The 11,999-nt window shown below is 42.2% G+C and overlaps 1 protein-coding gene across 1 annotated transcript in view; it reads right to left on the bottom strand.

The window, feature by feature from the left end:
* LOC109470110 (sperm receptor for egg jelly-like) overlaps positions 1–11,959 on the bottom strand; it is a 12,321-nt gene extending 362 nt beyond the window's left edge. The window contains exons 1-10 of the mRNA XM_019768892.1: positions 11,840–11,959; positions 8,251–9,243; positions 7,397–7,978; positions 6,730–6,919; positions 5,916–6,129; positions 4,777–4,942; positions 3,608–3,696; positions 3,039–3,161; positions 1,083–1,274; positions 210–335 (exon numbers count right to left, since the gene is read on the bottom strand). Coding sequence (XP_019624451.1) covers positions 210–335; positions 1,083–1,274; positions 3,039–3,161; positions 3,608–3,696; positions 4,777–4,942; positions 5,916–6,129; positions 6,730–6,919; positions 7,397–7,978; positions 8,251–9,154 — 2,586 coding nt within the window. The 5' untranslated portion in view covers positions 9,155–9,243; positions 11,840–11,959. The remainder of the gene's footprint in view (positions 1–209; positions 336–1,082; positions 1,275–3,038; positions 3,162–3,607; positions 3,697–4,776; positions 4,943–5,915; positions 6,130–6,729; positions 6,920–7,396; positions 7,979–8,250; positions 9,244–11,839) is intronic.
* Between the last annotated feature and the right edge of the window lie 40 nt (positions 11,960–11,999).

The raw sequence follows: 11,999 nt of genomic DNA, 5'->3' as shown, positions 1-11,999 counted from the left end.
TTCACTATTCACTCAGGGGAGGAGTGCACTGTATCTGTCTTCCTCAAATCATGAAATGATGCCAGTGCCATGCAAGCAATAACCCTAACAGCAACCACCGTCGCCATTGAAAAGTATGTTTTTATTGCCAGTCTTGTTTTTTTGTTGAATCGATTAATGCAGGCAAAAATTAACAGTTTCTTAATTTAAAGACGAGATGTCTTACTTACCTGCGCATCCGCTGAGACGTCGTCCCCTCCGCTTGTGGCCGAGCCCAGCGCGCTCGCTACAAGGTTCACAGACGACACGCTTGTAGGTTTGATGGTCGTCAATGCAGCTACCACAGCCTCTCTGACCTGTAGGGCATGAAAACAGTTCCAAAATGTAATATAATGTATATTAATAAAAGGGTACTCAATTTCACAACATTCATGCAATGTATGGCAAAAAAACTATTGAACACATAGTGTGGTAAAGGCGGAACATCTTACTCGAATTCAATTATTAGACCAGCAAGGGCGCTAACGTGAGTCTTTCATTAAGTGCAGCTAGAGAGTTTTACTAGCTCTTTCTAATAGCAAGGGATATACAATATATATAACCTATTTTTGTGAGTTACGTCATCTGAAGACACATCTAAATCCTCCTGTAGTATCTGGCATCTTGAAATCTTGTTATCACTTGGTTTAAGAAATATGAAAAGCTTGTTTCCAAATTTTCCCAAAAACATCATATCTAGCTATAGGGTATTTTCGCATGAAAAAGTTAAAATCAACCTTTGGCCAAAAACGGAAAATCTGTGGAAAGCTTTTTTAAGAATGTTAATCGTTTATTTCAGTTGACACCTCGCAGCCATTTGGCTGAATTACGTACAACTTACAAAATGTCTCAAACTGAATCACATACAAATTAAAAGTGTTACAAAAGTTACGATAACTTGTAAATTAGTTTTGCGATAATTCCATATATGATCAATTTCTTTAAACAGTTCTGAATTGAGAGCAGACAACTACAGTATCATTCAGGTCTAAAATCTAAAATACTAAACACATTTCATTCAATTTAGGAGAAATGGCATTAGAAATGGTTATAACTATCCAAACCTCAGTGGCTGCCCTACGTGTCTCGGCTGACGCGTTAGTCGGGACCGTGTTTAAGACAGACGTGACGCTGTTGGACATCTGCACCAAGGACTTGGCGTCTCCTTCCCGCACCAGCTGGGTTAGAGGACTGTTCTCCCCAACCACGAGCTGCGAGGCTACGGCTGTGGACTGTTCTGCTGGAAGTGCCACGACCTACAACATACATTATTTTTTTATATTTTATTTTAGTTTATCATATTTTATATTTGCATTACATATACGGTGAGCTGCGTTATAGTGAGAATTCAAGGATTGTGTCCATTGTCAAACGGAACTGCACAGTAAGAAACAACTGAATAAATGAATTTCAAAAATATCTTTAGTGTACTACCTTCATGCTCCTGTGTGCTAAGGACATACGTACAAGTCATTGCATAAAGCAAATTTTGTAAAAGTTTTTACCTTCGCCAAGAAGGTTATGTTTTCAGTAGCGTTTGTCTGTGTGTGTGTGTGTGTGTTTGTGTGTGTGTGTGTGTGTGTGTGGTTTAGCAAGATAACTCAAGAAGCAGTAAATGGATTAGAATGAAACTTGGTAGGTGGGTAGGTCTTTATGAGACTTAGAAATGATTAGATTTTGGGCCCCCTGGCGGCTTTCCTAGGTACTGCAGCAGAACTTCCGCTTCTGACATCTCGTGATCTGGACATGCTAGGGTCACGAATTTTGAATGACAGATAGCTCTTGGAATAGGGAAGAAGTGACATAAGTTTGGGTCCCCTAGCTGCTTGTTCTTGAACTGCAGGTGCATTTGTTGAAAAAATTTGAAGGAGGATAACTCAAGAACCGGTTGACGGATTGTCGTGATTTTTGGTATGTAGGTAGTTGAAGTGATGCTTGCCATAATCAAATGACAATTATGCAAATCAGGAGCTAATTTGCATAATTAATGACATTCTATAAATCTGCTTTGTTCGATAATAGAATTATGAAACACTTGTGACATCTACTTGAGAACGAGAAAAAACATCTGAGGATATAGATTATGTAAATGAGGACCTGATTTGCATAATTAATGACAATTTTTTATAATTTCAAAGTTGTAACTGCTGGGAATTTCATACTTGCCACATTTGGAAGTTAAGTGAAGGTGAAAATCAATAAACATAATTTATTGAAATCATGACCTCATTTGCATAATTTATGAGGAAGAGCTATAATAGCCTTTTTGTTAAATTAAGGCTGTCATTGGGTGGAGAATATGATCAACTGATATAATAAATGCAAATGAGGTCCTTATTTACAAAATCAATGATTAAAATTGTATAATCGCAAGGGTTAACATCATTTGGCGAAGGTATGAGATCGTGGAACTCTTGTTTAAAACTTTTAAAAAAGACTTTATTCTACATTTACATGTGTATTTCAGACCGATATGAACTAGTATGTACAACTTCAGCTTATTCTCTCTGTATATGTATGAACATATGGATGTTGACTTATAATGCATAGTTTATCCAATACCATAAGGAATACGAATTTCCCTGTTCGATATAATGAACTGCATTATTTTTGGCGACGTCTCGGAGAGGAACCTAATGGTATAGCATTGTTTGCAATTGGCAAGCATTCTAGGAATTGTAAAGGCATTTTGTCCACAGGCTCTGTTTGTCAACATTCCCACATTCCTGGAAACCCTTGGGAGAAACTGTCTGCCATATGCCCTACATGTACCTTCTGTGACCCCGGGGATCGTTCACTATACACTCAGGGGAGGGGAGGGTACAAGGCTTCCTCAAAATCATGATATCAAGACTCTGCTATGCAAACAACAACCCTAACAACCACCGTCGTCATGACTATGTATGTTTTCATTTACAGTCTTAAGTTAGTTTTTATTGTTGCTGCCTGTTGTGTAAACGGGACTATATGTTCCGATGATTTTGATGAAAAGCTTACCATGTATCTGCCATATACCTTACCTTAACAGAACTCTCGACATATGATATTGCCCCGAAGGAATCCGACACTTCAACAAGGATTCTTACGACAAAGTCACTGGACTCTTGGCCCACTGGAAAGAGCTGCGATGGAGTGGTTGGATCCTATGAAGAAAAAAAAAACATTAAAACTTCCTGCATTTGAATACAAACAGCTTTTCAGTATAAGATAATATTTGTTAATGGTATGATAAAACGACCGCAATTCTACATAGAAGAAAGTTTATTGCAAAACAATGCCCCGAGGCTAATTGCTTTTACAATCAAGTATACTACTCAGTGCAATTCAATAAAGCAATTAAGACAGACAACAACTGTCTGGAAAAACTTCTGATGTACATAGATATCATGTTTTTTAATACCATATATTTCTCTTATGTTTTATATCTTTTGTATGCATTTGGCCTTAATGGAAATCAGCTAAATGTAGCCGTTGGAGCTACCCAAATTTCTTATTATCAAGATATAAAAAGATAGATAAAAAGAAATAATTTCTAAGTCAATAAAGACATGAATTGGTTTTTCTACACAACCACTCCAAAATGACATACCGTTCCTGTGTACAGCGGAGAGAATCCAGTAGCGGCGTCCGTGTTGAAGAGGAAGGTGTAAGTCAGAGGCTCGTCTGAGTCAGAGAAACCTAAAGAATAAGTAAATACAAGGATAGACAATTTTCAATCCACGCTCCTCGAAACCGGTGCAATAGCTCAAGTGCTCGCTTCGTAACCGGTAGGTCGTGAGTTCAAACCCCGGCCGGGTCATACCAAAGACTTAAAAAATGGTACACACTTCTTTCTCTGAATAGCACTCAGCACATATGAGAAAGAGTGTGGGAAGGTCAAACACACAGCACTACCAGCTGTAGTGCCCTGCACAACTGTGTGTGGCCCAAGGGCTATAGAAACTTGGGCACCCAAGCCTATATGCTCTGCATAGAGCAAGGAAACCTCATCGATAGGAATTGTGTAACATAGTTATGTATGTATCAACTCATTTAATTTATGACACTCTCTTGTCATAGCTAGCTATATATAGAATCTTGTTATGTTATGTTGCGCATTGTGTTACCTTTGGGTTTGTAATAAATGGCTGATGCCCAAGTTGATACGGTGAGATAATCCTTGTTTTGGTTCGATAACCACCGATAAACCAACAAGTGAGCGGCGGGGCATTAACGATACTATCATGTAGCCTTATTGACTGACAGTTATTTGACACGATTCCTTTATAAAATTCCCCCATTACCTAAAAATATCTTCGACCTATTCTGTGTTACGTGAAAAAAGACGGAATGGACAGAAAAACAGAACCAAGTGACATTTGAACAGTACCACTTTTAGTGGGGGTGTCAAAATTATGTTTAGTCTTTTTCCTTTTAAATTTTGTGTCTTAAATTATTAATTATCCTGTATTTTGAAAATGTAATTATTCAAAATAAATAACAATCCGTTCTAAATAGATAAACACTATTGTTATTTGCCTATCCCTTTATAATGAAACGGCCCAAAAAGTGGTCTGTTATTCTAATAACTGACCACTTTTTAGGTTACGGCGGTCGATGCCTTCTGGCTATATGATAATATACCATATTGGACGGCTAATCTGTAACGTGAGATGTAGTACTTGTTCAGAAACAAGTACTGGATATTGCTTATATTATAATAAGTATAAATTTACATACTAAGGTAATATATCCAAGTTAATAGTAAATGTTACGTACCCCTACAACTGATGATGAACTCCGTCACCATGGCCGTGCCGTTTTCCGGACTGACTGTGCAGCTCCCGACTGCAGGTGGTTTGTTCGGTACAAAACTGTACTCAGCAAAACCATGACGACCGTCAGCAAGCGTCGTCTCCACTCTTAATGTGTAGTCCCCTAAAGCCTAATACATGGGGAAAGACGATTGTAACCTTAAAGTTTCTTTCCATAAAATATCACAATAAGATAAGTTTATAAAAGCAGATTCAACAAGGGAAATCGTAGATTTCAAACCTCCGGGTTTTTTTTGTATTCTATTGGTTTAGGTTATTTGTTTGTGTGTAGTATGAAAGTTATGTGCGTAATATGTTTGTATGTGTTTGATGGCTACTGACGGTTGGTTCGGTATGCACTGTTGATTAACGTGTCTGACAGCCTGCACCGTCACCCGCGCCATTACCCCCGCCGTCATTGCTGCGCCGTCACCCAAAATTTTTATCGGAACCAGACACCCCTCTGTATTCTCATTTTTGAATACTAAGACCCAAAACTGCAACCACCGCATTCCTTAACAACATGGTAATTACCATTTTCAGCATGGCGGGGGTGTCCGGAGCACTTAAAAACCTTTTATTTCGACGCCCATAAACACATATGCAATTAAACAAAAACGTTCTGCATCATCTGCAGCCCAATAGCAATACGTATACCGAACCACAGACAAATCCGTCCAGCCGATCGCGAGAAACAGCTGCTGACAGAAATGTTTCGAACCATAGTAAAACCTCCTCGCGGAAGGATATCTCCTTCCCCGGAGGTAACAAGAAGATTCAATTTTGTTCAAGCACGGATTTTTAGTAATATTCCGGGTTACTTTGAAAGAAGCTAGTAAGAATATTCGGATTCGTTTTTTTTCTATTCATAATACCATCCTTCAATTTAGCAACCGCCCCTTCCCGGGCGCTATCTATTATCATTTGTAGATGGTGATTGCCACATTTCTTAGGTGCCAAAAAACTTGCAATGTCGTTTTAGGGATTATTAAAACTCTACGGTGGCCGGGAGAAATGTTGTTCGAATCTTGGACCTCTTGGTTCCGAGTCGAACACGCTGCCGCCAGGCCTAACGACACTATTAAATTTAATTGCGTGTTTTACCGTAAGGACTTCTGGCTTGATGACGACATCCGGCAGGTTCCTTCCCGTGGTGCTCTCGGTGTCCCAGTTTAAATCGAACCTGCCAAACTCGTCGGGAACTTCCTGTAACGTCCAGTTGTAACTGACCAGTTCGTTCTCCTCGCAGTTTGTACACACTGACACCAGAACGAGCTTCTCCGATGGGTTGATTTTCCTGTTACAGTTGCTGAAGCACCTAAAAAGACAAACAAGACTGGCAATGAAAGCATGCATTGCCATGGCGACGGTGGTTGCTGTTAGGGTTACTGTTTGCATGGCACTGCCATGATTTCATGATTTTGAGGAAGCCCTGTACGCTACCTTACCCTGAGTGTATAGTGAACGAGCCCAGGGGTCACAGAAAGTACATGTGGGCCATCCGGCAGACAGGTTCTCCCGAGGGTTTCCAGGAATGTGGACATAGATGTGGGCCAGATAATGCTATTTATGGACATTCTATTTATCTGTGGACAAAATGCCTGTACGATTCCTAGAATTCTTTCAGATTGCACACAATACTGTACCATAAGGCTCCTCCATGAGACGTCGCCAAAAAGAACTAGAAAGCTGACATTTGTAAAGCAAATGCCTTATGTTTACATTCACAATTGGTCTAACCAAACAAACTACCGCTCGGGTTTTTATTATTTATTTACGCAATTACGGTGTAAGTCTGACATTTTCGACCCGATTTATAGTAGGTATTTGTTGCAATGACAACATAGCACAGAATCAGCACAAATGAAGTTCCTATCTGCAGAACAGAACAGAACAGAATGAAATGAAATGAAGGTACCTGATGTATATAGATGGAGTACCGACAGGGAAAATCTCCAGGATTTGAAACGTCGTCCCAGGGGATCTGCCCACGAACAACACGGTAAGATGCACAACCAACCGGCCTGCACTTGTGTCGACGTCCTCAGAAGAGATGACGTAGGACTGATTGGTTCCTCCATCGCGAAACATGTCGTCGCAGGAAGTTCCTGTAAAATTTAATAGATCATGAATATATAGTGTTACTATCATGTACAGAGTTAACATTAGAATGCAGCTTTTCAATATTACAATGTTCAATATCATGTTGTATATCCTATACAAGGTAAATGGTCAAATGTACATTTAGCTCATCTGGAAAGAATATACAGCTACATAATATGGGCTATTCTATTTATAAAGATTGTTAATTCAATATTCATTAATTTTGGTAAGACCTATGGTAAAATGCTTTTTTAAACCTTTTAAGCAGACAACATTCTGAAACAAAGTAGGGATAAGGGTTGGTAAACGTAGAAATGTTAAGTCAAAATGTACGTTTTTTTTTTCCAAATCAAATCAAATCTTTATTAAACATCAACACGGCATACTTTGGGCACATCTGAATTGCATTGACATTTCACACTCATCAAAAACGGCAAACGGCATTAAAAAAACATCTGAACTTTTCTTGTTGTGTTTCTAACCTGATTCTGTTACACAGGTCCAGTTATAGGTGAAGTCTGCCGAGTCTGTCACCATGGTGTCTGGATCTGTAGAAAAGGAACCGTCGAGGACAATGTCGGATCCTGGGGCTAGGGACCTTGCTGAACCACCGTCAATATCAGCCAGGAGTGCCGAAGATAAGACATTCACCCACTGCCCAGCTGACGTCACGACGCGGAGTCCAGACAAGGTCTCCTCCACCGTGACCTCCAGCCGGATGGCGACCTTCCCGTACGGCAGAACGTTCTTCGGTAAGGTGAGTTCAGATCCGGCTGTTTCAACATTCTCAGGAAGGGTAATTTTTACGGATGCCAGGCCATCATCCATCGCGTACAAAGACCAGTTGAAAAGGAAGGAATAGGATACGTTACAGTCCACTGACACGGTACATTGCACAGTAAAAGGCACCCTCCGTTTGATGTCGACAGGAGCCGAAGAGTTGGCCCCTCCTCCCACCAGGGCTATGTTGGGGTAGCACGAGGCGCAGGCGTACGATCCCTCTCTGTTGAAGCAGAGTTCGTCACGGAGGCACACATGAGCTCCCGTCATGCACTCATCAATATCTGTCAAAAGAGAAAGAAGAATTACAGTTTAATGCTTGGTTAAACTGCTTGGTACTCGTTTACTGCCGCTGTCTTTACGTGCCGTGGCGCATACACCTTCATCGCATAGATGGGAGATGTGGTGCAAATCTACCCAAAAGTACCGCATCACTCGTGCAATCACTTTTCAACTGTATTAATATCAGTCCTGAAGATTTTTATGACTATTTGTCTTACTAAAGTTTTACCAATACGAATCTATGTATGTGGTACCAAAGATCTTTTAATCTTACCTGGCGTTGTGGGTACAGTAGCCGCGCTCGTTGACTTAACGACATTAGTAGCATTGGCCTCCGCTGTGATGTTTGGTGCAGGGGTCATTAGTAGAGACGTACTAGGTACAGCAGTACGGACAACAGTGGAGTTGGTCTCTTTTGTTGAGTTGGGCACAGGGGTCGTTGTTAGAGACGGAATCGGCACAGCAGTCGCTGTTGTTGACAAAGACAAAGACATCGTGTTGTTGTGTTCTGCTGTAGAGTTGAGTGCAGGGGGCGCTTGTGAAGATGTGCTGGAAATAGCAGCCCCCACTGTTGACTGAACTGCACTTGTGTTGGTCTCTGCTGTAGTGTTAGGTACAGGGTTCGTTGCTGTAGACGTAATGGGTGCTGACCGAATTACCGTTGTGCTTACATCTGTTGTCACAGTTGTGTTGTATCTAAGTGTTTTTGGTGCTGACGTAGTGGGCACAGCAGCCCCGGCTGTCGTCAGTGTAGACCGAACTGCAGTTGTACTGGCCCCTGAAGTTGTGGGTGCAGCGGACGTTGTAGGGGACGTAGTTGGTACAGCTGCCCCTGCTGTTGTGATAACGTCTACTGTACTCATTGGTGCAGCTGCTGTCGTCAGGGACGTTGTAGAAGCCCCTGCTGTCGTCACAGTTGACCGGGCTTCAGTTGTGCTGGGCCCAACGGTCGTTGTTGAGTACGTGGTGGGAACAGCAGCCCCTGCTGTCGTCACTATTGACCGGACTTCAGTTGTGCTGGCCTCTGCTGTAGTCCCGGGCCCAACGGTTGTTGTTGAGTACGTTGTGGGAACAGCAGCCGCTGCTGTCGTCACTGCTGGCAGTGCTGCGGTTGTGCTAGCCCTTGTTGTAGTGCTGGGTCTAGGGGTTGTTGTTTGGGTCGACGTGGTGGGTACCATGGCTGTTGACAGAATTTTAGGCGTGGTGCTGACCTGTGCTGTAGTACTTGACACATGGGTTGTTGTTGGAGACGTGGTGGATTGTGAAGCTGTTGAATTGCAACATTATTGAATAAAGAAGTCCTCTATACAACTAAAATACTAAAATCGAACCATTATGCTACAATATTACAGTATACTTGCTTCTAGTAAATGACGGCTTAGAAGGTAGAAAGAATGTATTGAGCTGTAAAAGAATAAAACCATTTACCTGACTGACTGCCCGATCCTTAATCTTTAAAAGTGGTCTTACATAATAGTAGTAATTTTTATACCATTGTGATTTTTAAAGTACTGATAAAGATGAATGTATTGTACCTGGACCCAAGATCAGTGGCATGGCATGCAAGCAGCAGTCAAATACGGAACCTCTTGGTTCCGAGTCGGACACTACGAGTACCGTTACGCAACACGACCTGACTGTTACTGACATGTTGATGTTAGTCCTGGAATACTATACATAACATAGATGATTACCTCCGGTGATCCATAGCCCAGGTGTGTCTGAGTACACAGTTCACGGAATACAGTGCAATTGTTATAGACGGTACAATTTTACGGAATATAGTGCAATTTTACTAGTGACGTTGAATTGCGTAGCCTAGACGCGTTTTCCGGGACGCCGCTGACGGACCGTACTCACATATTTCTGTGTTTTTCTAGCGAATTTGGTCCGTTCTTGTAGATAGACTTTTGGTCAAATTACTACACACTACACACAGGCATGTTACTGAACAGGGATCATCTCGAAAAAGACAGAAATATGTGAGTCAGCGGCGTCCGCCATCTTGAAACTCATTTACAAGGAAAAGCAGGATCAAAGTCACGTGATTCAACGTCACTAGTGAAATTGCAATGTATTTCGTAAAATTGCACTGTATACTGATACGATTGCACTCCGTAAAATTAAACTGTATACTGGTATAGTTTATACTGTATACTAGTATACTTGCACTGTATTCCGCAAAATTGCAATGTACTCTGGCACCCGTGTGGCTCCACCTGTACTTACCATCACAACCGTTGCAGCTCAACTGGCAGTACACAAGCATGTAATTGGGGTTGGCGGCACACTCACCAACGCTGGCCCAAGGCCCAAATTTTGGTTGTTATCAGGTTGAATACCCAATGTGGGTCGTGTGGCGCAATCGGTAGCGTGTTCGGCTCACACCCCCAGAGGTTGCGGGTTCGAACCCCCCCACCTTGTCACCGATCTTGTGCCCTTGGGAAAGGCACTTAACACGACTTTCCTCACTTCACTCAGGTGTAAATGAGTACCTAGCTTCGGCTAGGGACGTCCCTCGGATAGGACGTTAAATGGAGGTCCCGTGTTTGGGGAGAGCCACACCCCACGCACGTTAAAGAACCCACCACACCTTTCGAAAAAGAGAAGGGGCATGCCCCGGTGTGCGATGGTACAAACAAACACTACAGTATGGAGTTGGTGATTCACTTCAAATCACCCGAGTGGAGGCCTGGCGAACCTCTGTTCCGTATCAGCCACATGGTCATTACATCACCACACACGGTGATTACATCATCACCCGGACGGAGGCGTGGCGAACCCCGTCTTGTATTAAGCTAACGAAAGAGTATGTCACCTCGTAAGGGGCGGTATAACTCCGACCAATACGGTCGACCGATGATGATGATGATGATCCGAACAACTTGGAGGTGAACCTAAATCGGTCAAGTAATCTTTAGACAAGACAACTATAAGCAAGTATCTAGCCATCGCGTCAAGGGTTTAAAACGAAAGGTTAAAAAATTCCCAGCAGTCGGTACCATGTCGGAGAGTTGGACACTTACAAACACCCTAGAGAAAAGATCAGATTCCACATACACTATTATGCTGATAAACGTCTGAAACATCTCAAAACGTGAGCCATACAAGAATACACCGCCGATTGCTGAAACAATACGGCAAAGGAGACTACGTTCTGCAGGGCACTGTAAGGAGGTTACTAAGGAACCAGGTTGATGAAAAACGAAGTCGCCGAAGACCACGTACACATGACTAAACACCAAACAGCTATAAGCTGAGAGTCTAAACCAACTGCCTGCAGCGATGGATGATAGAGTTAATAATGGAGACGGATAGTCATTGAAAAACATACACTGGCAGGGTATTCCAACCACTAGAGTCTCCATTCCCCCCCCCAAAAAAAAGAAAAAAAAATCCTACGCGGCTAAACCATGCGAGAATTCTACCCAAACATTGGGAGTGCCCCCCCACCCCAAATGATGACCGCATGTAAACCTATATTTTCTTCAGCAAGCCAGACAACACAAACATGGCTGCAAGTCTGTTTTGTCAACATAATTAAGATACTACAACCCTTACCTACAACATCCAAGTCCAAAACAACGACATTTCCCAAGAAAAATACTTCTTCACACTTAACATTACATTGCCATCTCTGGGCCCTCTGCCCCTGCGTCTATTACTGACATTTGCCCTATACTCGCTATGTTTCCCTGAAAGACTTTGAGACGATCACCAATGTCCTCTTCCTGACCTTCTGATCTGCTGACATTGTCTCTGTCTAACCCTACCCTCATCCATGTGCTGTCAACCCATTCTGCCCGATGCCCTACGAACAGAGCTGTGGCGTCTGTTTATAAGGACAAGATGCCATCACCTACCGTCGCAATTTAGGCCGTCTCCATTGAGCGTTTGTCCGATATGACAGGAACACTGGAAGCTGCCCTCAGTGTTGGTACAGACGTGCTCACAGCCTCCATTGGCGTTCGCACACTCGTCAATGTCTGATAGTAATCAAAATAGAAAAAAAAAGAATATCAG

The sequence above is a fragment of the Branchiostoma belcheri genome, unplaced genomic scaffold (genome assembly GCF_001625305.1).
Source record: "Branchiostoma belcheri isolate BF01 breed outbred unplaced genomic scaffold, Haploidv18h27 scaffold22, whole genome shotgun sequence".
Classification (NCBI taxonomy): Eukaryota; Metazoa; Chordata; class Leptocardii; order Amphioxiformes; family Branchiostomatidae; genus Branchiostoma; species Branchiostoma belcheri.
This window is presented reverse-complemented; position numbering and strand designations above follow the sequence as displayed.